This window comes from Carassius auratus, chromosome 44, assembly GCF_003368295.1.
Source record: "Carassius auratus strain Wakin chromosome 44, ASM336829v1, whole genome shotgun sequence".
NCBI lineage: Eukaryota > Metazoa > Chordata > Actinopteri > Cypriniformes > Cyprinidae > Carassius > Carassius auratus.
Window position 1 is genome coordinate 10,889,228 of NC_039286.1, and position 26,980 is coordinate 10,916,207.

Consider the following 26,980-nt stretch of genomic DNA (forward strand, 5'->3'; position numbering starts at 1 on the left):
AAAACAGTCTTAAAATGTCAATAAAAGTATTTAACACAATTATTTCTAGGGCAATATATCGCCAAAAAAATGTAGTTCAAACTGTAACGTGTGGAGCCACAGAACAGGACTGAAAAGCCGCGGTGTGTGTTCATCTCGAGTTATCAGATGATCATGTTCTGTGTTGTTTATCTGTTGTTGTGTTCCTGCAGGCCACCAACAGACACTTTCCTCAGACGGTGACAGGAGCGTATCTGAGTGGAGTGCGTGAGGCCAGCAAGATCACAGCGCTGTAGGACACACACACACACACACACACACACACACACTCAAACACACACACACACACACACACACACACACACTCAAACACACACACACACACACTCAAACACACACACACACACACACACATATATACACACACACACACACACACAAACACACATATACACACACACACTCATGCACTCAAACACACTCTCACACACACACACACACACACACGCACGCACGCACATACACACACACAGACTCATGCACTCAAACACACACACACACACACACATATACACACACACACACACATACATATACACACACACATACATATATACACACACACACACTCATGCACTCAAACACACTCACACACTCATGCACTCAAACACACACACACACTCATGCACTCAAACACACTCACACACATACACACTCACACACATACACACACACACACTCACACGCTCAAACACACACACTCGCATATAAACACATACACACACACACACACTCACACGCTCAAACACACTCACACACACACACTCATGCACTCAAACACACACACACACAAACTCACACACTCAAACACACACACTCGCATATAAACACATACACACACACACACACTCACACGCTCAAACACACTCACACACACACACACACACACACACACGTACACACACACTCATGCACTCAAACACACACACACACTCAAACACACACACTCGCATATACACACATACACACACACTCGCATATACACACATACACACACACACACTCATGCACTCAAACACACTCACACACACACACACTAAAACACACACACACACACACACACTCAAACACACACACACACACTCAAACACACACACACACACACACACACACGCACGCACATACACACACACACACTCAAACACACACACACACACACACACTCAAACACACACACACAAACACACACACACACACATCAGTGCCCTTCTCTAAGTGTTTTACTGACTAAATCAATGAACTTTCATTTAAACTTTTACAGTTTTGAAGTTGTTAAATCAATCATCATCAACATGTTATGATCTGTTCTTTTTTATTTCACAGCTGAAATGAAATTAATTGAACTGATTTTCTGCTGACTCTGAGATTATGGGTTTTGTATGATTATGTAAAGAGATGCATATGAAGCTTTATTCTGTAAATTGTCTTTTGTCATAAATATCTGTTCAAATTAATTATATAAATATTTAGTTTGATTACACTTGTTTGTTGTTAAGATCATGTGTTCCTCTAAAAATATTAAAAATGATAAATTATTCTACAAATCATTTTGCCTTTTGATTGAGTTTATATCTGTGAGTCTGAAGAACTGCAGTGATTTCAGTAGAAACACATGTGGTTTATTTACTAGAGTAACTACAGTAATAGTGCAGAATATTTGAAGAGATCTACACTTTCATTCAGGAAAGTCATATTTACAACAAAAATGACATGAAGTCTGCAAACACAGAGACAGCTGGATATCAGTGATTGGCGCTCATATGCTTTTTGCTCATAAATGAAATGTAATTTAAATTAAAGTAAATATAATGGACAAGGCAAAGTACATGTTATTTAATTTCCCCTAAAATACTTTTTTTTTGTACATTTTTGGAATAATAATTCGATACAGAGGATGTTCTGTCAGCGTTTGAATGCAAGTTTGCATGAGCTCTGTAAGTCCTGCACATGGCCGTAAACATAAAAGTATATGTCTTTTGTTTTTGTTTGTTTTTGTCTTTTGTTTTTTAGAATTGTATTAATAGTAGACTTTTATTTGAAACAGAGTCCAGAATCATCTGTTTCCTGTGGTCTTGTCCTGGTGCTCCTCTGAGACAAGGTCTTTACAGGGGATCTGTATCTGGGCTCTAGTTGTCCTGGTCTCCGCTGTCTTTCAGGGCTGTAGAGGTCCTTTCTAGGTGCTGATCCACCATCTGGTCTTGATACGTACTGGATCCGGGTGACTGCAGTGACCCTCTGATCTGGACACAGACTGGATCTGGTGGCCACGGTGACCTCGGAACAAGAGAGAAACAGACTAATATTAGCGTAGATGCCATTCTTCTAATGATGTAGAAAGTACATCGGGTGTTATGTGAAGTGTTTCCGGTTCCAGTTTACCTAATTAATGCAGCCTAAAAATCCTTTAACGGATTTGGATATTAAAAGCATATTAGTATGTTATGTGTAAGCCAGGTTAAAGAGATGGGTCTTTAATCTAGATTTAAACTGCAAGAGTGTGTCTGCCTCCCGAACAATGTTAGGTAGGTTATTCCAGAGTTTAGGCGCCAAATAGGAAAAGGATCTGCCGCCCGCAGTTGATTTTGATATTCTAGGTATTATCAAATTGCCTGAGTTTTGAGAACGTAGCGGACGTAGAGGATTATAATGTAACAAATATTGGTATTTATTCAATACAGTGGCTAAATTAATATAAAAAATAAAGCCTCAAGAAGTGTTGACATTTTCCAACACCACAGCAGTAATGACTTTATGAACTACTTTACTTCTAAAATCGATACTATTAGAGATAAAATTGCAACCATTCAGCCGTCAGCTACAGTTTCGCATCAGACAGTGCACTATAGACCCCCTGAGGAACAGTTCCACTCATTCTCTACTATAGGAGAGGAAGAATTGTATAAACTTGTTAAATCATCTAAACCTACAACGTGTATGTTAGACCATATACCATCTAAGCTCCTAAAAGAGGTGCTTCAAGAAGTCATAGATCCTCTTCTGACTATTATTAATTCCTCATTGTTATTAGGACATGTCCCCAAAACCTTCAAACTGGCTGTTATTAAGTCTCTCATAAAAAAACACAACTTGACCCCAGAGAACTTGTTAATTATAGACCAATCTCGAATCTCCCTTTTCTGTCCAAGATACTAGAAAAGGTGGTATCCTCACAATTATATTCCTTCTTAGAGAAAAAATGGTATATGTGAGGATTTCCAGTCAGGATTTAGACCGTATCATAGTACTGAGACTGCTCTCCTTAGAGTTACAAATGATCTGCTCTTATCATCTGATCGTGGGTGTATCTCTCTATTAGTTTTATTGGATCTTAGTGCTGCGTTCGACACAATTGACCACAGCATTCTTTTGCATAGACTTGAACACTTTGTTGGCATCAGTGGAAGTGCATTAGCATGGTTTAAATCGTACTTATATGACCGCCATCAGTTCGTAGCAGTGAATGAAGATGTATCATATCGATCACTAGTGCAGTATGGAGTACCTCAAGGCTCAGTACTAGGGCCGCTACTCTTCACGCTTTATATGTTACCCTTGGGAGATATCATCAGGAAACATGGTGTTAGCTTTCACTGTTATGCTGATGATACTCAGCTCAATATTTCTTCGCGGCCCGGTGAAACACACCAATTTGAAAAACTAATGGAATGCATAGTCGATATAAAAAACTGGATGATGTGTGTGTGTGTTCACTGCTCTGTGTGTGTGCATTTCGGATGGGTTAAATGCAGAGCACAAATTCTGAGTATGGGTCACCATACTTGGCTGAATGTCACTTCACTATTTCTTACTGCTAAATTCAGAAAATTCCAGAAATCTTGCTGCTGCATTTTGGACTAGGTGTAGTTTGTTTACTAAGTGTGCAGAACCACCACCCAATAAAGCATTACAATAGTCTAACCTTGAGGTCATAAATGCATGGATTAACATTTCTGCATTTGACATTGAGAGCATAGGCCGTAATTTAGATATATTTTTGAGATGGAAAAATGCAGTTTTACAAATGCTAGAAACGTGGCTTTCTAAGGAAAGATTGCGATCAAGTAGCACACCTAGGTTCCTAACTGATGACGAAGAATTGACAGAGCAACCATCAAGTCTTAGACAGTGTTCTAGGTTATTACAAGTAGAGTTTTTAGGTCCTATGATTAACACCTCTGCTTTTTCTGAATTTAGCTGTAAGATATTAATAAATCCTTATTATGTGTGTGTGTGTGTGAGAGAGAGAGTGATTGTCATGCTGGTGATCTTCTGTCATGAGGCTGATGGAGCTGCATTCCAGCTCTGCGGTGAGCCAGTGTGAACACATCCAGATGAACACCTCACTTCTTCAGTCTGCACACTACTAGTGCTTCCACATGCATCCCTCATGTGTCCAGAAGATGGACCTCTAAAGATCAGTTCAGTAGCTCACAATGATTTATTGTTATTTTTCATTCAGTATCTAGTCATTTTACTGTTTCTGTACTGTCAGTTGCTAAAATACATTTCTTGAACCATAAAAACTATTCTTCTTCTGGGCATTATTCCCGCAGTGCGGGGTCCGCTGACTGGCTCAACATTCGCCGCTTGGTCCGGTTGTGAGCATTGTCGGGGCGGGCCGAGGCACGAGGCATCTTCACCACAGAATCCTTATCGATCTGCATGACATGGCCGTACCATCGCAGGCACTCTTCTCACATCTTCTCTGTATTCAGAGTAACGCCTATGGCCTGTCTGACATCCTTGTTCTGCACGTGGTCGAGGAGGGTAGAGCCGAGTGCCCACTGGAGCATGTGCATCTCCGTGGTGTTCATGGTGTTTTTGTGTTATGTTGTTATGTTTCAGGCCATCACTCGGATCCATACAACGCGAAGAGGCGCATGACCATATTGTATATCTTCGGTGTGGTCGTCGGATCAGGCCTGCCATCACCGTGTCCATGCATGTGGTGACGAGCAGGGGCAAGAGGGCAGATCCTTGGTGTCGAATGGTGGTGCCGTGCCTGCGGTGCAGTGGTAAAGCATCCTCACCCAGTCGACCTGGGCCTTGGGGACACCATGGGACCGAAGCAAGGGCCAGATCATTTGTTATCTTTCAAAACAAAGTTTGGTTAATAACAACCTGAAACCTAAAAACTGGTGAATGAAAAAATAAAACACAGTTTTTGCCTATACATTTCATATCTATTATTAATATCTTTTTTAATTACTTGTCCTAAAGGACATAAAATAAAATATGAATTAAATATATTTTTCCTTATGCTTCAACCAATGTAATTAAGTTTTTCTAGTTCTCAGGAGTGAATGAAGGTACTTGTTGTAATTATGACATGCATAGTAAAAAATAAGTGATAATAGACAACAAGTTTAAGTTATGAAACTCAATAATCCATTAAAATTAGAAGAAAACAAATGATGACTAAATTTGAAATTAATATGAAAAGGCAAAAATGTATTTCATCATTAGTATCTTATGTAATCATGTTGACTTTTGATCTCATTATGTCATAATGTCGACTCTATTCATTGCTTGTGATTTTTAAGCCACAATTTCGACTCCTAAAGTAATCATTTCGACTTTTCATCTCATAAATATGACTGGCCAAACGATGATTTTCAGAAAAATCAAGTGTATAATACAAAAAGGGTGGATATTCTTTACAGTTTTGAGGAATGCGTTTTTCTTTTGGGAGCTATATCAGTTATTTTAGGTTTGAAGCTAACAGGAGTTTTAGTGTGGCATCCATTGAGAAACTGTAAGAGGAAGGTCAGCTTCTTCATCATTCATCATCTTCAGGTGAGGTATTCTTCACTGTAGAATCCGTAGCTGTGCTGTAATGCAGAGAGAGTCAGACAGCACAGACTGAGGGGAGACATTCCTGTGTGTCAGCGCCAATCAGAGCCCGAGAGGAGCGGAGTTAAAGGCGGATCAGGCTCGCGCTCCCGGACTCTGCGCGAGACTCTTCAGCTGAGCGGAGCGCGCGGCCGACAGCAGGTGAGGGAAGAAGAGATCCAACACTGAGATCCGAGACGAGTGTTTTCATCTGTTCATGCACTGAAGTGTGTGTGTGTGCGTGTGCGTGTGTGCGTGTGTGTGCGTGTGTGTGTGTGTGTGTGTGTGTGTGTGCGTGTGCGTGCGTGTGTGTGTGTTTCACTGGTGACGCTGTTCATCTGATAGTCGCTTTGAATACAGGTGTCTTCTAAATGAATAAATGTAAATGAATGTCAGTTTGTGTGATTAATTGTGTGTGTGTGTGTGTGTCAGCTGAGAGGATGCAGGTTCGAGTGCTGCTGATCCTGATTCTAACATCAGTATTAATCACACGAGCTCAAGGTACGAATCTCTGTTCTATGATGTTCATCATTGATGTTCTTTCTGTTGCTGTATTGATCACTCTGTCTATTATTTCATCCATATATCAATTTCACTTGTCTTATTTTAAGTCAACTGTTTGACCAATAACAATTTTTTCCAGATCGGAAGGGAATCTTGTAATGTTTTCTGTATTTGTTTTGGAAACCTTGTGTTCCAGACCGCACAGGTTAGAGATCGCTTCATCGACGAATGTCTTTAAGATGTCAGTTTTACATTCATTCTGAACCATAAACATCTTAAAGACATCTTCTAAACGTTGACATCTGATAGGAAACGTCCTATGCGTGGATGTAATGCAGACGTCAAATAGAGCGTTTGCTGACAGGGAAGGGATAGATCACCTGAAAATGAAAATCCTGTCATCATTTACTTCCAGTTTATTGCTGTATGATTCTGCTGAACATGGAATAAGATATTTTGCAGTATGTGTGCCAGCATTCTTCAGAATACATTATTTCATGTTCAGCAGACGATAGAAACTCAGACAGATCGGGTGAGTAAATGATGACAGAGTTTTCATTTTTGAGTGAACTGTCCCTTTAATAAAAATAAACGTGGCTGGACTTGTTGGAAGCGCGTGGATCTTGTGGCAGGAGCGACTTCTACATTTAGTTCCTTTATGATCCCGTAAAGCATGTTTATGTGGCTGTTCAGTAGCTTTGGTGTAATTCTCTGAATCGCTGCTGTCAGGAGGAAGCTGATCTCCTGGAGCTGATCCAGCAGACACGTTCAGATCTGTTCCTCAAATACCTGCCTCAGGTGTCTGCGGATACAGAGCAGCGCTTTACACTGTTACAGCAGAACCGTACACTACACAACTATAACAATCACTTCATTTTCCAGTTGCTGAATGATAAACACAATAACAGCTGAGCAGAATGCATTCTCAAGCTCAAGTATTAAAGTGTGTTACAGTGAGATGGTGAACCCTGATATAGTTAGAGCTGTTATTATAGTCGTTGTTGTTCCAGGTGTGAGAGGAGAACTTCACTCCCAGAATAAACATCTCCTGAACATTTACTCTCCCTCGTGTCATCCAAGATGTTCAAAGTCCCGTCTGAAGCTCTCTGAAGCTGCACTAAACTCTGATTTGGTCTTCAGCCACTGGTCCCCATTGAAGTCCATTATAAGGAGAAACATGTTTTCCTCAAAAACCATTATTTCTTTGCAACTGAAGACTTGGATGACATGGGGGTGAGTAAATGACCAGGAGATTTTTATTCTGGAAGCACACCACTCCTCTAACCATCATTTGATAATGTAGAAACTAAACTAACAACACAGCCTCGATGCATTTGGTAAAGTGGTGAGATTCAGTCTGTGTGCGTGATTGATTAAATGAACGACTCGTAACTCATTAATCAGTGTCTCAGACCGCTCTGGTCCTGCTGCATGTTGGATTTTAACTAAAGTCAGTTAAATATGTTTGGCTTTAACTGAAATCGTCATCATATTTCGATTCAGAATGGAACCTGTAAAATCAAAAGTCATTTAATACAGAGGCAAAATAAACCTCTTCAAGAAAACATGATCGCAATAAACGTGTTAGAGAAAAAAATCTAATTATGACTTTCTCTTCAGTTCTCATTACTGTAACATGGTTTCTTTCTGTCAAAGACATTTGAGTTTGGGATTTAATTGTTTCAGTGGTACAATACAACATTGAAAATAGCTTTATTTGGTTATAGAATAAATATTTTTAGTTTGGTTTTGGTTTTGTGGTAAACGTGAGCCAGACATGATCCTGCCAGGTGTTTGAGAGATCTCGTCTTTAGCAATATAAAGCTCATTGGTTTCAAACACACACAAACTGTGACCGGACCCGAGCCGGGACGTTTATCCGAGGAGAGAGCGTTTTCACACTCGTCCTGCTTCAGGTTGGTGCTCTTCATACAGTGTTTTATCTTCTGCCTGCTGCATCCGCTCTGAAGAGGAAACCACAGAAAGATGTGTGTAAAGAACGGTCACCTGCCTGCTGACTGAGACACAAACCCGGGTTTGTGAGCTAGTGCACGTGTTTAGTGTTGAGAAGACGGAGAGAGATGGAGCATGTGTTGGGAGGTGCAGAAACACCTTCAGACGTCCTCACTAATACACTCTTCATCCTCACTCTCTTCTCATTCTGTCTCGCCTCAAAGCCGAGCATCTGATCTTGCATGTTAGTGCTGCAGATACGAGGACAAAGTCAGACTTTGTTTAGTGGAAACACCGTGTCCTAACCAGGTCTGATGCGTCAAGCTTCCAGACGCTGAACTCCTAAACTAACTAAACTAACTAAACTAACTAAACTACTGCTGTGTGACTCGACCAGTGCTGGCAGAAACGTATTATCTCTAATCTGGAAGTCCAAAAATAAAGTGCTTCTTATTATATTTTATAATGCTCACAATCAGATTACAGTTACTTTTCTTTTTTATTGAGTGAAATGCTGTGATTTTGGGGTGGTGTTGGCGCAGTGGATAAGACACACGTCTGTGGTGTGAGAGACCCGGGTTCGAATCCACTGTGAGACACCAATGTGTCCCTGAACAAGACACTTAACCCCTTGTTGCTCCAGAGGCGTGTGACCTCTGACATATATAGCAAGTGTAAGTCGCTTTGGATAAAAGTGTCAGCTAAATGAATAAATGTAAATGAGTGCATGTTATTCTCACACTGACAGAAAAGTGTTCAAAAAGGATCTTCACTTATTCTTTTGAAGCCTAATGCTTTTAGACGTTCTTAAATGTGGTGGGGTTTGAACTGCTTAATTCAGATGAACACATTATAATGCCGTGTATTACTGCCTCAGAAAGGCTTTTGTCTTTAGCACATTAAAATGCACAAATTATCATTTTGTTTTTAATTCAGGAATACTGTTTTTGTCAGGAGAACTTCTTTTTTTTAACAGTTTTCTGATGTCACATCATTTAGGGATTTTTGAAAAATACATTTTAATTTGATATTTTATTATTTAAATATTTCACTATTGGTTTAATCAACTTAAAACCTCCCGTCGTTCCTTCACAAACCTGATGCACTGTAACGCTTAATGCACTTCATCATGGAATACTTTCCTTCTCTTTTTTATATCAATATTGTATAAGATGACCTTTTTCAAATCAATGTGATAAAGAGTAATCTGAAAGATTAGATTATGTTTCTGGTGTAATGTGAGAAATACAGTTTGTTAGTGAAATAACCAGCACTGGACGTGACACGATCTCACGGTTACCTCTAAATATTTGTTTGATTCAAGATCATCGCTTGTTATAATCCTCATTCGGATAAGAAATGGACATGTGACTTAAAACACACTCACATCTAGTTAATCAAGCGTGCGCTGGAGCTTCCCTGTGTCATGTTTGGTTAGGACTCGCTGTGGTTTCCTCTCCTTCCATCTGTCTGACCCGGACACAGATGACGACTCTCACTCTCGGTGTTTCAGATCTCAGTAACCACCATCTGTTTGTTCAGCAGACGCTGGCTGTGATTAGATCCACAGAGTAACTGTAGATCCTGATTAAAGGAGGATCTTTCTGAGGGATGTTCTTGTCTCCGCTGTGCCGCAGTGTCGATGCCCAGAAGGCTGCGTTTCAAAGAGCTGAGCTCCAACACGCTCGGCGTGACCTGGAAGGAGCCGAAGGGAGCGTTTGACAGCTATAGACTCGTGTACAGCACTGACTCCGGTAAGAAATCTACACTCTTCACGTCTTTTGTGATTTGTGATCATCGGACAGAATGCTGGGAATGGGAATCCGTCCATACAGGACCTGAAAGGGACCCTGAGGATGAAAGATCAACATGGTGTTCCCTCAGTGTATGAAGTCCTGTCAGACCTGACTAATGATGATGCTGTGAACTATATCTCTGTGTCTGGCTGCGAAGATCAATCTTTTAGACTCAAACTGAAAGAGTTTCACACGGTGTTGACTGTTCAGCAGGCTTCTCCTGTCATGGGTGTTTCTAATGTGATGTTCCTGTATTCAAGAACACGTCCTGTGTGATCGGTGTCTGCTAAACCAACCCAGTCATACAGTCTCTTTAACTAGACAACCCATGACAAGTTCACTCAAATATGTGATTTTGAAAGATCACCTTCAGCTCTATTGCTTTCTACAGACATGTGATGGGTTTTCTGAGCTGTTAGTGAGTCTTAAAGGGAAAGTTCTCTGAGAAATGCTAATTCTGTCATCATTAGCTTGTTCTGTCTCAGATCTCAGTGTGTGTCTGCTGTTCATCAGGAGATGAGCGTGAGCTGATAGTGAGTAAATCTGAGCCCAGAGCCGTCATCTCAGGGTTTGACCGCAGGAAAGAGTACAGTGTGAAGATCACAGCCGTGCGAGGAGCTGCGCAGAGTAAAGCACTGCTGGGCAGATTCACTGGTGAGCAGCTGTCTGTCTGCAGATATCACACGAGATGGGTTTGTTCTGTTAATCTCGTCTGACTGGTGCTGTTTCTGTCAGGATCGGGATCGGGGTCAGAGGTGAGTGACCTCAGAGGTCAGCAGGACACCAGCGCCCCCCCGCAGGACAATGAGATCAGAGAAGGTGAGGTGAAACATCAGGTCTGAGCTTCATCTGGAGACCCCAAGCAGAAGAATGACTGAAGCACCACTCTCAGATCAGAAAATCAGTCAGTCTCAGTGCGTTTCAGTCTTTCTGATATATCGCTTCCACGTCCCTCTCCTATAAAGATAGATTCATTTAATAACAACAGTATTAATGAGACATACTCTTACTAAACCTCGGCTGACACAGTACTACTCTGCTTTATAAGGTGAGAGTTTACATTAGCCTTCATTTGTCCGGCTTTAATCCGAATCAATAAGAGCATATTCATAGCACATCGAGGGTTAATGCTGATGGGAGATGCTACGCTAGGAGAAATGCTAGTGTAAATGTTTTTTATTCTAATTAAGATATTTTCTTTCTTTCTCTTTTTTTTGTAATATGGAATAAAAAGTAATGGAAATTTGTCAGAAGTTGTATTTTCAAAGTTTAAACTCATCTTTTCTTAAATTTTTTTTTAGAAATGTACATTTAGAGAATGTGTGTCAATAATGCAAAATATCAGTTAAAGGCAGTTCATCATTAGAAATGCTCTGATTGCAATTATCTTGGCCAATTATGATTTTTTCTTTTTTGTACGTGTGACCTACCGATACCGTTTTTTAGTCGAATCCAGTTTTCTTTATAAGAACCATACTTGACAAAACGAAAATCTAATTTTTCAATGCTAATTCAATGCTAATTTTTCAATGCTAACCCTAACCCTAAAATGAGGGAAACTCTAGGTTTCCTGTTTCAGAATGGGAGGTTTGGCAAACTTGAGAAAGCAGGGTAAGTCAAGAAAATTATATTAGATACTTAAGTCTTGTTTCCTGGGGGGGATCTAAATTAAGTGCATTTTACTAAGTAAAATATGTGCCAGTGTGGTAACAAAAATAATCTTAATCCAAATGGAAACGATTATTCTGAGTGTCTATTACTAAGAGCAAATCTCCTGTAGCTCCGCCCTCCATCGACACATCAGGTTAAATACGACGACACACGTGAATAACGGCTTCAGTGATGTAGACTGTAATGTTTAGTGCTCAGAAAACTAGCTGGAAACGTGATTGATTGGGTTCGAGTCCAGCTTTCGGAAGTGGAAGTAAAGGACCTAACGGTTGTTTATTAATGATACAACTAATTATAATTGTAATAAATATCATCTTTTACAATATGTTATTATTGCATCCTGTTAATGTATACCAATACTGAGGTGCCAATGTATCTGCCAGTATAAAGTATAACTAGCGTCTAATTATTATTCACACTGTTGCAAAGAACTGCTACTTTTACATGCTAAATAGAATATATCACGATTTTCACTGCACGTTTTCTGTAAATAGCATCTAGAGCCAGTTGCACTTAGCCTACTGTAAATAGGATCTATCGCTAAGAAAGTATGTTAATTCCACTTAGTGTAAATTCCACTGCCGTATTTTTCTTACTCTATTGGCAGATCCTTTGTAAAATAAGAAAAATTCACTTAAAATATTATTATTAATATTATTATTTTATATATATTTTTTGCCCATGAGATACCATAAAATGATTAGCTGTTAGTTCATTAATCTAACGTTCTGCCAGTTTTCACCTGTGATGTTATAACACTGAGAAGAATTATATTTGTATCAAGTCTGAAGTTTGCAGACGGCTTTTTGGCGGGAGCTGTTGCCATGGTGAATCGTAATATCAGCGCTCCATTGAAAATGTCTTTTTAAAGTTGTGGTGCACTCGCTTAACTCGGAGTCAGTCAATTTAGAGTTGATTAAACCAACTCATTTCAGCTGTTCTGTAACCGAAAAATCAGAGTTTCCCATCTCAGGGTAAGTCAACTCAGACTTCAAGTTTAAACTCAGAGTTGGTTGAACCTCTTTAGTGAAACGGGCCCCAGATGTTCTCTCACTTAAACAACTCTCAAAATAAAGAGCTCTGTGACTGGAAAGAGGTAGAAACAACAATTAACTGAAAATGACTTTATGTATATAACAAAAATGTCATTTTCCACTATGTTTATTAATGGACAGTTTTTCCTAACCCTATTAAATGTCTTTCACATCAAATCCATACATTTGATCAATGAATTAATTTACAATATTAAAATGAAATCAGTATCAACAAACTCCTTCTTTCCACTGCAGAGGAAACAGAAGCTGCATTTGAAGGTACGTTACTGGTAAAAAGATGGAACAGTTGCATTATTGTAATTGTGAAAACACAGTTGCGTTATTTATCTTGGAAACAGTTGCGTTATTTTAATTGTGGGAGCACAGTTGCGTTATTTTTATTGTGGGAGCCTAGTTGCGTTATTTTAATTGTGGGAGCACAGTTGCGTTATTTTTATTGTGGGAGCCTAGTTGCGTTATTTTAATTGTGGGAGCACAGTTGCGTTATTTTTATTGTGGGAGCCTAGTTGCGTTATTTTAATTGTGGGAGCACAGTTGCGTTATTTTAATTGTGGGAGCACAGTTGCGTCATTTTTATTGTGGATGCACAGTTGCGTTATTTTAATTGTTGAAACAATTGCATTATTTTTTAATTGTGAAAACACAGTTGCATTTTTTTAATTTTGGGAGCACAGTTGCATTATTTTAATTGTGGGAGCACAGTTGCTTTTTTTTAATTGTGGAAACAGTTCCGTTATTTTAATTGTGGAAACAGTTGCATTGTTTTTTAATTGTTAAAACACAGTTGTTTTATTTTAATTGTGGGAGCACAGTTGCATTATTTTTATTGTTGAAACAATTGCATTATTTTTTAATTGTTAAAACACAGTTGCATTATTTTAGTTGTGGAAGCACAGTTGTGTTATTTTTATTTGCAAAACACGGTTGCATTCATTTTATTCTGGAAACACAGTTGCGTTACTTTAATTGGGGAAACAGTTGTGTTATTTTAATTGTGAAAACACAGTAGTGTTATTTTAATTGTGAAAACACAGTAGTGTTATTTGCTTTTGCTCACGTTGATCGCTGGTTTGATACGAGCAGTTTTAGAGTCAGTCTTCATCTCTGACATGTTTTCTTTAGTCAGTTTCTTACAGTGTGTTTTAAACACCATGTGCTGTGTTGACAAGTAACACATAAATCAACATAAGTAACTCATAAAACTTTATTTACTCACTGAGGCCCATTTACTCTCAGCGAGGGATCATTTGGGTCCTGTTTGAGAGAATGACCTCGTAAAGAGCCTCAGGCCATCAGAAAGAGTGAGGTTAGCATCCATCTGGAGAATCATAATGTCATTTAGTTCATATTAATCCTGCTCTCTCACAGACACAATAATAACTGAACTAACATAGTTGTGTTGAGACCCTAACATCCTCTTGGTTCTTCTGTTCTTTATGTTTGTGTGTTTTGTGAGAGTTGTTCATGAGTCTCTGTTCGTCACACATTAAGAGCAGAAGGATCAATGGAAATGAGTTAATCTTGCTGGAAATATGGATAATCTCACACAGCACTTAATGTTAGCTTGAACTTTTCTCTGTATCTTGCATTTGTTTCTTTATTTTAGAGAGGGTTATGCAAGCATCTGCTCTCTGTTATATTTAGTTTTCAGTTTAAATGGAGGTTTATAACACAGTGACCACAGAGGCTCATGGGTTTTGGCTCTGCAAACGTGACATTAGCGCGGAGATTGACGGCTTGTTTGTGTGTGTGTGTGTGTGTGTGATTGATTCTATTTGTGATTATAGGACCATCTGCAGAAGAAAGAGAGAGAAACACATCTGTAAATCTTCTCAAATGATCTCTGTTTGAGCGATACTGCAAACAATATCTCAGTTTCTTGAGAATGTTAAACGAATATTGTCCCAAACACGTTATATGTTCAGAAACCTTAAAAAAGCTGAATATTTCTGGGCCAAAATGTGGACATTCAGTTTCAGTATGACAATATAACAGCAGCGATTATTAAGAGTGAATGAAAACAGTCTGTCAGCATCGTGCACATGTCAAATAACAGACATACAGTAGTAGTTCTGCACTGCTGTCTGCTTTTCCATTGCTTTTCTAAGTTAATGATTCTTCAGTTTCAAAAATGAAAATTTACATTCGAATTAATCAATAAAATCTGAAAGATCAGCCAGCACTGTGTCACAGTCACACAGCCTCAGTAGTGTTGTTAAAACTACAATGTTGGTGACAGTTTTAGCGCTCTGTCTATGAGCAGATATTTTAGAGATCAGCTGATAATCATGGCTTTCAAATGATGATCATTGAAATCACAGACATATCTGTATAAGAATCCGCTCAACAGTGCTCGAATACTAGCAGGAAATGCTGGTATCATCACATTTCTTTAGTTTCAGGTACTGACATCTGTACTTCTGACAGCACTCGGCCTCGGCGGGGCTCAGAAACACTGACAGTAATGCGACTGTGTCTTTTCTCATTCACCGCCTCTTTTTTGTTCTGCTGTCTCTGCGCAGTTTCTCTCTGCAAGTCTACACTAGTTAAATACTTTCATTCATTTCTCTCTCTGTGTTTCTGTGCCTTATGGGCATGCAGGTGTGCCCGCTTATCTCTCTATCCTGCAGTCATTCTCTCTCTATCATCTCTCGTTCTTGCTCTTGTTGATTATTAGCTAGCGTAGCATTGCAGCTTTAGCTCACATATAATCATCATTTACACACAGTGTGTTTGTGCGGCTTTGGATGATCCTTGAATTAAAGCCGTCATGACACATTGTTTGTAAACCATCTTGACATTTCAGAGTGGAAAAGGATATTCATATATCCTCCAAAAATGTATTTTACCTACAGCATTGACTTTCAAATTAAAAAGTGAGTCGGAGGTATGTACACACACATTAGGAATACACATTACCTTACACAATCTTGACCCCACACTGACCCTAAAGTTGACCCTAAAGGCAGATTCACACTGAACCTTCCGGCTCAGTTTTGCCTTGACAGGTTGTTCAGAATGAAGTGATGTGTCTATCTGAAATGCTTCACACTCAAGGTTGAGTGAGAATTCACATTACAACAAAATGAGGTTTATTTCTGTATTATATGACTCTTTCAAGCTCTTGATGTGATTCACAGTTTAAGCTGTATAAGAAACAATCTGCTGAACTGACTGACTGAATGTGCTTCATTTTGGTCAAATAAACGGAAAATGTATATATTTAGAGACTGGTTTCAAGAAATTCAAAATTTGACATTAAGTTTCATAACCAAAAATAATCATCATGAAATGAAGCAAGATTAATCACAACACACATTAAAATCGCATTGAAGTACTGTACATGTGAATTAATAGCTGCTAATGATATTTGTTACACTTAAACATTGACTGTTATGTGATCTTTATTTGACTCTTGTCCTCCTGATCATTTATGTATGCATCATGTAGTCAAATATAGCCTGTTACATTAGGTTCTGGCTAAATATGAAGGGTGTTTGTTTTCCAGCTGATGAATGATAATCACATTAACAGCCAATTAGAATCCATCCTGCTTTAAAGAGATTTACAATAAACTTACAATAAACACAATGTTATCGTCCTCTGATGTGAATGCTGTTATAGTTCTCATTATAATTATTGTTCTTGATGTGAATAAGCCTTAACACTGTCTCCACCCTGCGCCCTGATTGACCCTGACCTTTGACCTTCACTCTCTAAATGATCCCTTTACAAAGTGACCTAGCAGAATGTGTATTTGTGTGTTTTCACTCATTTGTGCAAACAGCTTGACATTCATTTAACACTCAGCAGAAGGCTGTCACAGACTTCTGAAAGGACACATTTCTAATGTGTATAGACTTGACAGAGCAAGGCATTATGGGTAAAAGAAAAGCTAGGCATCTGAGAGTGAAAGACAAATACAGAGTTTAAGGTGAACGTGTTACAGCAGGACCAGCAGAACGCATGCATGACATCACGATGTGCTCAGTTCTACACGCTATTCTATACACTGTTCTCTTCTGTGTTTTAATTCTGTTCTGTTAATCTTGATTTTGATGTTTTGTCAGCAGGTTAGATCGTCTTTCTTCTGGGTCAGAGGTGGCTCAGGCTTGTCATGAGGGAATCGGACACATTAGTGTTGTAGTTGAAACATCTGACAGTCCAAAACTGAAATAAAGACATTCATGAGCACTCTGAGTGTTTGTGTCATTCATCCTTTGACCTGAACATTGTTCAGACTGCAGCCCTTGTGCTAGTATTTATTCTGTCGTAAACACCGATCTTCTAAAGCTGTCGTTTCATCTGGTGTTTGTTCTGTCTGTCTGTCTCTTTAGTGGACGTGTTCACATGTAGAACTCCAGCCATCGCTGATATTGTGATCCTGGTGGATGGATCGTGGAGCATCGGTCGGATTAACTTCCGTTTGGTGCGGACATTTCTGGAAAGTCTCGTCAGGGCCTTTGCGGTTGGATCTGAACACACACGTGTTGGTGGGTCTGCAGTCCCATTTGTTTGTTTGTATGTTGTGTGTTTGTGCTGTGTGTTAATAGTGTGTGTGTGTGTGTTCAGGTTTGGCGCAGTACAGTGGAGATCCACGGATTGAGTGGCATCTGAACACTCACAGCAGTAAAGAAGCTGTCATCGAGGCTGTGAAGAATCTGCCCTATAAAGGAGGAAACACACTCACAGGTTCATACACCCCCATAATCACAGGCACACACACACACACACACACACTTACACACACATACTCATACTGACACACACACTCACTCACTCAAATCCACACTAACACAAACTCACAAACTCACACGCATTCACACTAACACACTGGGGCGGCAGTTTGTTTGTCTACAAACCGGAAGGTTGGTGGTTCAATCCCCGGCTCCACCTGACCAAGTGTCGAGGTGTCCTTGAGCAATACACCTAAACCCAGCTGCTCCCGACGAGCTGGATGGAGCCTTGAATGGCAGACACCGCAGTCGGTGTGTGAATGGGTGAATGTGAGGCAAATTGTAAAGCGCTTTGGATGGCCATGTGGTCTGTTGAAAGCACTATATAAATGCAGTCCATTTACCATTTACCATTAACACAAACTCACACGCATTCACACTAACACAAAATCACTCATTCACGCTCACACATTCACACTAACACAAACTCACACTCATACTCGCAGTCACACTCACACAAACTCACACTCATACTCGCATTCACCCTCACACAAACTCACACTCATACATGCATTCACACTAACACAAACTCACACTCATACACGCAGTCACACTCACACAAACTCACACTCATACACGCATTCACACTCACACAAACTGACACTCATACACACATTCACACTCACACAAACTCACACTCATACACGCATTCACACTCACACAAACTCACACTCATACACGCAGTCACACTCACACAAACTCACACTCATACACGCATTCACACTCACACAAACTCACACTCATACACACATTCACACTCACACAAACTCACACTCATACATGCATTCACACTAACACAAACTCACACTCATACACGCATTCACACTCACACAAACTCACACTCATACACGCAGTCATACTCACACAAACTCACACTCATACACAAACTCACACTCATACACGCAGTCACACTCACACAAACTCACACTCATACACGCAGTCACACTCACACAAACTCACACTCATACACGCAGTCACACTCACACAAACTCACACTCACACAAACTCACACTCATACACGCAGTCACACTCACACAAACTCACACTCATACACAAACTCACACTCATACACGCAGTCACACTCACACAAACTCACACTCATACACGCAGTCACACTCACACAAACTCACACTCATACACAAACTCACACTCATACACGCAGTCACACTAACACAAACTCACACACATTCACACTAACACAAACTCACACTCATTCACACTCACACAAACTTACACTCATACATGCATTCTCAAACACAAACTCACACTTATACACACATTCACACTAACAAACACTCACACAAACTCACACTCATACACGCATTCACACTCACACAAACTCACACTCATACACACATTCACACTCACACAAACTCACACTCATACACGCATTCACACTCACACAAACTCACACTCATACACGCATTCACACTCACACAAACTCACACTCATACACGCAGTCATACTCACACAAACTCACACTCATACACGCAGTCACACTCACACAAACTCACACTCATACACGCATTCACACTCACACAAACTCACACTCATACACGCAGTCATACTCACACAAACTCACACTCATACACGCAGTCATACTCACACAAACTCACACTCATACACGCAGTCACACTCACACAAACTCACACTCATACACGCATTCACACTCACACAAACTCACACTCATACACAAACTCACACTCATACACGCAGTCACACTCACACAAACTCACACTCATACACGCATTCACACTCACACAAACTCACACTCATACACGCATTCACACTCACACAAACTTACACTTATACACTAACACAAACTCACAATCATACAGGCATTCACACTCACACAAACTCACACTCATACACGCATTCACACTCACACAAACTCACACTCATACATGCATTCACACTAACACAAACTCACACACATTCACACTAACACAAACTCACACTCATTCACACTCACACAAACTTACACTCATACATGCATTCTCAAACACAAACTCACACTTATACACACATTCACACTAACAAACACTCACACAAACTCACACTCATACACGCATTCACACTCACACAAACTCACACTCATACACACATTCACACTCACACAAACTCACACTCATACATGCATTCACACTAACACAAACTCACACTCATACACGCATTCACACTCACACAAACTCACACTCATACACGCATTCACACTCACACAAACTCAAACTCATACACGCAGTCACACTCACACAAACTCACACTCATACACACATTCACACTCACACAAACTCACACTCATACACGCATTCACACTCACACAAACTCAAACTCATACACGCATTCACACTCACACAAACTTACACTTATACACTAACACAAACTCACAATCATACAGGCATTCACACTCACACAAACTCACACTCATACACGCATTCACACTCACACAAACTCACACGCATTCACACTCACACAAACTCACACACATTCACACTAACACAAACTCACACTCATACACGCATTCACACTAACACAAACTCACACTCATTCACACTCACACAAACTCACACTCATACATGCATTCACACTAACACAAACTCACACACATTCACACTAACACAAACTCACACTCATTCACACTCACACAAACTTACACTCATACATGCATTCTCAAACACAAACTCACACTTATACACACATTCACACTAACAAACACTCACACAAACTCACTCATACACACACTCATACTCTCACTCTAACACTCACACAAACTCATTCATGCATGCACCCATACAAACTCACTCATACATGCACTCATACAAATTCATACTCATACACACTCTCACACAAACACACACTTATATACAGACTCACACTCACACAAACTCTCTCACACACATAGACTCACACAAACTCACATTCATACAAACTTACTCATGCACTTGCTTACACAAACTCACACACACTCAAACGCACACTCATACACACATTCACACTCACACAAACTCAAACTCATACACGCATTCACACTCACACAAACTCACTCATACACACACTCATACTCTCACTCTAACACACAAACTCATTCATGCATGCACTCATACAAATTCATACTCATACACACTCTCACACAAACACACACTTATATACAGACTCACACTCACACAAACTCTCTCACACACATAGACTCACACAAACTCACATTCATACAAACTTACTCATGCACTTGCTTACACAAACTCACACACACTCAAACGCACACTCATACACACTCTCACACAAACACACTCATAAAGGCTCTCGCTTTCACTCAAACACACACAAAGCTTAGATCTAAATGACTTCATTCTCACTCTAATGCGTCTGTTCATACACGTGTGTGTTTTCCCAGGACTTGCTCTGACATATATTCTGGAGAACAGCTTCAAAGCTGAATCTGGATCCAGACCTGATGTTCCTAAGATTGGGATTCTGATCACAGATGGGAAATCACAGGACGATGTTGTTTCTCCTGCTCAGAGACTCAGAGACACTGGGATCGAGCTGTTTGCTATCGGTACCAGAACAAGACCAGCTCTGACTCAGATACGGGTTTGTAAGTAAATACGGTTTTCTGACTGTGTGAATCTGCAGGAGTGAAGAACGCTGATGAGAACGAGCTGAGAGCCATCGCCTCCCCTCCGGAGGAAACACACGTGTATAACGCGGCTGATTTCAGCGTGATGAGCTCCATCGTGGAGGGACTGACCAGGAGCGTCTGCGAGCGTGTCTCTGAACTCAGCAGAGAGATCAGCGGTGGGTTTCTGGGAGATTTGTGGCCTTTTTGCTCCGGGTTGATTGAGTCTCATGCTCTTATGGTAGAATCTGTGACTGTCATTTCCACTGAAAATTATGTTGTCCTCACTGTTAGAGTGACCATTGAGAAACCTTTAACAAAGCTGAAACTTTAATATTTAACAGCAGGTTGTATTTAAGCTTTTATACCAATTCAATTCAAGTTTTCAATTCAAGTTTATTTGTATAGCGCTTTTTACAATACCAATCGTTACAAAGCAACTTTACAGAAAATTATGTTTCTACAATATTTAGTAGTAGCTTATGGCGGTGACTGTCAGTTTGTGCACGTTTGACAGGATTTTTAGAAAAAAATAATACAAGACGTAGTCAGCTAGACGATGAACATTATTAATATTATTAATTAATAATTATTATATGATGCAGTCACACATGTAGTAATATTTGTTAGTTCTGTTGTTGATTCAGGGTTAGCATCCTCTGAGGTCCTGTGAGGGTCAGCATCATCTCTTCTCAAGTCTCAAGGATCCAGACTGGAGCTTGTGTAAATCCTACCGTGGCAAAACATAGAAACAAAATAGAGACATAATCTGGTCTCGTTGAGATACATAGCTGAGTATCATCAGCATAACAGTGGAAGCTAATTCCGTATTTTCTAATAATATTTCCAAGGAGCAACATGTATATTGAAAATAGAAGGGGACCTAGGACGGATCCTTGTGGCACTCCATATTTTACTGATGATAAATGAGATGACCCCCCATTTAAGTAAACAAAATGGTAGCGATCGGACAGGTAGGATCTAAACCATCTTAGAGCCTGCCCTTGAATACCTGTATAGTTTTGTAATCGATCTATGAGTATGTCATGATCTATGGTGTCGAACGCAGCACTAAGATCAAGTAAGACTAGAAATGAGATTCAGCCTTGATCTGACGCAAGGAGCAGGTCATTTGTAATTTTAACAAGTGCCATCCTGTTTAGATGATGTAAAGCTTCTGTATGTTTTCAGGTGAGACGGATCCAAATTCCCCGAGGCCACTGGACGCTCCCAGGAACCTTGTGACCTCCGAGGTCACGGCCAGGAGCTTCCGTGTGTCATGGACCCATGCTGCTGGGCCGGTGGAGAAGTACAGAGTGGTGTATCACTCATCCAGTGAATCCAGACCCGAGGAGGTGTGTGTGTGTGTGTGATCTTATGATCTTCAGTAATGTAGTGAAACATATGATGTTTTACTAACAAGGTTCGGGAGGAGCACAATCTGATTATCAACCAGTTTTCCTAGCTAGCAATACATGTATATATATAAATATCAGCCTACCTGCCTCTGTCCTATGACAGTTTTCCGGGATCCCTCCTCTACCCCAACTCCTCACTCCTAATCTATTTTCATCCCATATTAGGGATAGGGGGAGTTCTCTGGGTTCGGGATGTATTCCAAGCTTGGAGCCCTCCTCCAGGACAGCACGCCAAAATATATTTACTATTTGCTATCAGATTAGATGTGAAATTGTGAAGTCACTTTTAAAGACATTTTAGCTGGCCTCAATAATAGAAAATCCATTATTTTGAATCTTCCTCTGTGAATGTTAGTTTAGGAGAGCTAGTGAAAGACACCGCTGTGCATCTGTGTATGTGAATGCGGTGTGTGTGTGTGTGTGTGTGTGTGTGCAGGTGGTGGTGAACGGCGATGAGAACTCTGTGGTGTTGAAGTATCTGAACTCTCTGACGGAGTATCAGATCACAGTGTTCGCCATCTACAGCAACGCAGCCAGTGAAGCTCTGAGAGGCAGCGAGACCACCTGTGAGTGCATCACATCTGATCTAAAATCACATCTTCTCTATTCAATGCATCTAATCTGTTCATTATATCTGATTTATCACATCTGATCTATAATCACATTTGATGTTTTATTACATCTGAACTATTCATTACATCTGATTATTACCACGTCTGATCTATTTATTATAACTTATCTATTGTCACATCTGATCTATTCATTACATCTGATTTATAATCACGGTTGATCTATTATCACATGTGATTTGTTATTTTGTACTGAGCTGATCATTTTTGCGTGTCTGATCTATTAGTACCCTTTTAAAACATTGAATATGTTAAACTCATCTGATCTGTATTGAAACGATCAGTTGTGTATGTCTGATCTGTTGTGTTCTTCTGCAGTACTTCTTCTGTCTGTGTGGTTGTTGATTGTTGTGTTTGTTGGTCAGTGGCGTTGCCGACGGTCAGTGATCTGGAGCTGCATGACATCACTCACAGCACCATGCGTGTGCGCTGGCGGGAGGCAGAGGGGGCTTCTGGGTACATGATCCTGTACGCTCCTCTGACAGAGGGCGAGCCCGCGGACGAGAAGGAGGTGGAATACACAAACACACACACACACTTCAGTTCCTCTCACACTGCATGCGAATGTCCGGTGTGAAGATTTGGACTAGACTCAGTCAGTGACATCCGACTGGAACATGCATAAATGTAGATGCTCTCAGGTCTGTGAATATCCCTAGTGAGTGTGTTTGTGTGTTTACAGGTTAAAGTGTCTAACTCTGTGACTCAGATTGAACTGGAAGGGTTAACTCCTGCAACTGAATACACAGTGACCGTTTATTCACTGTATGGAGAGGAAGCCAGTGACCCCATGACCGCGCAGGAGACCACACGTGAGTCCGAGCCCCAGACACACCACACATCAGAGAAACACCTGTGTGTGCTCAATACTAGCCTTCACCGGAGAAGAGCTGATAATATCATCCGTCTGACTCTCTCTCTCAGTCCGTCTGACTCCGGCTCGTAATCTGCGCATCTCAGACATCAGTCACAGCTCCGCTAAACTCTCGTGGGACACGGCATCTCGTAAGGTCAAAGGTTACCGTATTGTTTATGTGAAGACGGATGCTGTGGAGACCAATAAGGTGAGAGTGCATCCGGCCACTGTGAACTGAATTTCTTTTGGCATGTCTCTGACCTTTGACCTTTGGTATCCTCAGGTGGAAGTGGGTCCGGTCACCACGCTGTTGCTGCGTAACCTGACCTCTCTGACGGAGTACACCGTCGCCATCTTTGCTCTGTATGATGAGGGACAAGCAGAACCGCTGACAGACAGCTTCACCACCAGTGAGGACACACATAGCATTAATATATTTAAAATGACATTAAAGTTCAAATATAATAATAATAAAAAAGAAATCAAGTTGTAAATTGAAATTGTATTTCTTTTTAATGTGTATGTTGTAGGTCAGGTTCCTCTGCCGCTGAATCTCCGCAGCAGTGACGTGTCCACGGATAGTTTCAGAGTGATGTGGCGAGACGCCGCGTCTGACGTCTCCTTCTACAGACTCACCTGGAGACCTGCAGCAGGAGGAGAGACCAAAGAGGTGCACACACCGGTCTTTCTGTACATCTAACCTTCAAGTCCAGTCACCCTTATTTCTATAGCACTTTATACAATACAGATTATCAAAGCACAGGAGAGGCCAAGAATTTAGATAAACTGTTGGACAAGGGCCGGGCGAGAGCCTTGATTTGAGGCCCGTGTGGGGCTTTAGTTCATTGCTGATTCAGTGATGCTGTCGTCCAGCTCCATTCAGTTCTCTTCCAACAGAGTCTGTGCAATCAAGTCAACAATACTGCAAAAAGATCAAATATAAGTGTCCGTCTGTCTCTCTTGCTGTCTGTCTGTCTCTGAATTTGTCTTGTTGAAAACGAAACCTATCCACCCATCACTGCATCATCACTGTTGTCTGCATCAGTCCGTCTGATCACTCTGTGTTTGTCTGCAGGCTCTCTTCAATGATGACCGTAACTGGTTTATCATCACAGGTCTGAAGCCTGTGACTGAATATGAAGTATCTCTGTCTGCGATCTACAGAGACGAGTCTGAGAGTGATCCGGTGGAGATCACTGAGACCACAGGTCTGACTTCACTTTAAATCCTTCATTAAGCCCAGTGCTGTCAGAATCATGGATCTAAAAATGTGTTTTTTTTGTCTCTAATTTTTGTTTGAAGTCGCCAGGACAACAACAGTTTCGACGTCAACCAGCAGAACCACTACAGCTGGTAAAATCTCCCATGTGTTCCCAGCAGACACTTTCCTGCGTCAGAAATGCTTTTAGACATGTTCATGCACACTCAATATCTGTGTTTTTTGTTTGCATGGCACTTCTGCTCTTCCAAACTTCTTCCATTTCCCCAAACATTTCATCAACCTTCAGAACATGAGTTGATGACTCAGTCATTATGGAAAACATTGCAAAGATTGATTTCTTTCACTTTGCTGGCCACCAAAACAGTTTCAATGCAGGAAAACCCTGAAAGCGCTCGGATGATCGTGACTTCAGCTCAATGTTTGTGTGTGTGTGTGTGTGTGTGTGTGTGCAGTGCAGCGTCTGGCCATCAGGAATCTGCAGCTGAGCGATGTGACGACCTTCAGCATGCGTGTCTCATGGGATTCGATGGGTCCAAATGTGCGTCAGTACCGAGTGTCATACATCAGCACGCGAGGAGATCGCGCCGAACAGACAGTGAGCATCTGAATCTAACTGTCCATCTTCTCCTCCATGTCTTCAAAAGTATAGTGACAGTGACATTCAGCCATGTATGATGACCCATACTCAGAATTCGTGCTCTGCATTTAACTCATCCAAAGTGCGTGAATGCGTGTACACACACACACACACACACACGCACACGCATGCACGCACCCACAACCCTAGGGTTAGGAGTCACACTCTCTAACCACTAGGCCACGACTTCCCCTATGTATGATAATTAAATGCAAGTGTCACTATTAAGAATGCAGGATATTATCAGAACATTAATGGAATCAGCCAATAATGGCTTAAAAAATTTAACATAACGATATGTCTTGCCGATAAGACGAATAACTCACATGTGCTCAGGGTGTGCTAAAGATGAGATCAGGTCAGAAGTAAAGTCATTCTTAAAGCACACTTTTGCCTGAATGGGGGTTAGATTCACTGTTCATTTAATCTGAGAATACAAGTACAGAATGAGGCGTACAATGTTTGATGAGAGTAAAGAGCCTCCCTCTAAAATACAAACTAAAACCTAACTAAAATACAAGGAGCTCTGAAGAATTTTTTTCTCAACAAATAAAATGTTAAGTTTACCACTACATCTATCGTAAAAAAAGATTTGGGAATTTATTATTGATTTTTGATTGATTTATAGTTATTTTCAAAGCATTCAATGTACTTTCATTAAAAAAATAGCTTTATTATTGCTAATTTTAATTCTAACAAGTAAATTCTTGTTAAAAACCTAACCAAATTTTTTAAAAATCTTTGTTTATAATCTCTGCACAGTAGAGATGTGGTGTAGTTTCCAAACAAAAGGAAGTACCGTATTTTTTGGACTATAAGTCGCACCTGAGTATAAGTTGCATCAGTCAATTGACTAAGTCATGACAAGGAAAAAAACATATATAAGTCGCACTGGACTATAAGTTGCATTTATTTAGAACCAAGAACCAAGTAAAAACATTACCGTCTCCAGCCGCGAGAGGGCGCTCTGTGTCTTCAGTGTAGACTACAGGAGCAATGAGCAGTATAGAGCGCCC

The 26,980-nt window shown here is 40.4% G+C and overlaps 2 protein-coding genes across 2 annotated transcripts in view; both read left to right on the top strand.

Moving 5' to 3' along the window:
- Positions 1-366, top strand: part of kdm1b (lysine demethylase 1B) — a 16,052-nt gene extending 15,686 nt beyond the window's left edge. Inside the window, exon 21 of the mRNA XM_026232338.1 lies at positions 192-366. Coding sequence (XP_026088123.1) covers positions 192-275 — 84 coding nt within the window. The 3' untranslated portion in view covers positions 276-366. The remainder of the gene's footprint in view (positions 1-191) is intronic.
- Positions 367-5,894: 5,528 nt separating this feature from the next.
- Positions 5,895-26,980, top strand: part of col14a1b (collagen, type XIV, alpha 1b) — a 54,805-nt gene continuing 33,719 nt past the window's right edge. Inside the window, exons 1-19 of the mRNA XM_026231460.1 lie at positions 5,895-6,033; positions 6,304-6,372; positions 9,966-10,082; positions 10,638-10,778; positions 10,860-10,943; positions 17,188-17,343; positions 17,423-17,542; positions 20,978-21,142; positions 21,220-21,381; positions 22,394-22,557; positions 23,057-23,186; positions 23,615-23,760; positions 23,932-24,061; positions 24,174-24,313; positions 24,389-24,515; positions 24,636-24,775; positions 25,181-25,313; positions 25,408-25,458; positions 25,780-25,922. Coding sequence (XP_026087245.1) covers positions 6,312-6,372; positions 9,966-10,082; positions 10,638-10,778; positions 10,860-10,943; positions 17,188-17,343; positions 17,423-17,542; positions 20,978-21,142; positions 21,220-21,381; positions 22,394-22,557; positions 23,057-23,186; positions 23,615-23,760; positions 23,932-24,061; positions 24,174-24,313; positions 24,389-24,515; positions 24,636-24,775; positions 25,181-25,313; positions 25,408-25,458; positions 25,780-25,922 — 2,310 coding nt within the window. The 5' untranslated portion in view covers positions 5,895-6,033; positions 6,304-6,311. The remainder of the gene's footprint in view (positions 6,034-6,303; positions 6,373-9,965; positions 10,083-10,637; positions 10,779-10,859; positions 10,944-17,187; positions 17,344-17,422; positions 17,543-20,977; positions 21,143-21,219; positions 21,382-22,393; positions 22,558-23,056; positions 23,187-23,614; positions 23,761-23,931; positions 24,062-24,173; positions 24,314-24,388; positions 24,516-24,635; positions 24,776-25,180; positions 25,314-25,407; positions 25,459-25,779; positions 25,923-26,980) is intronic.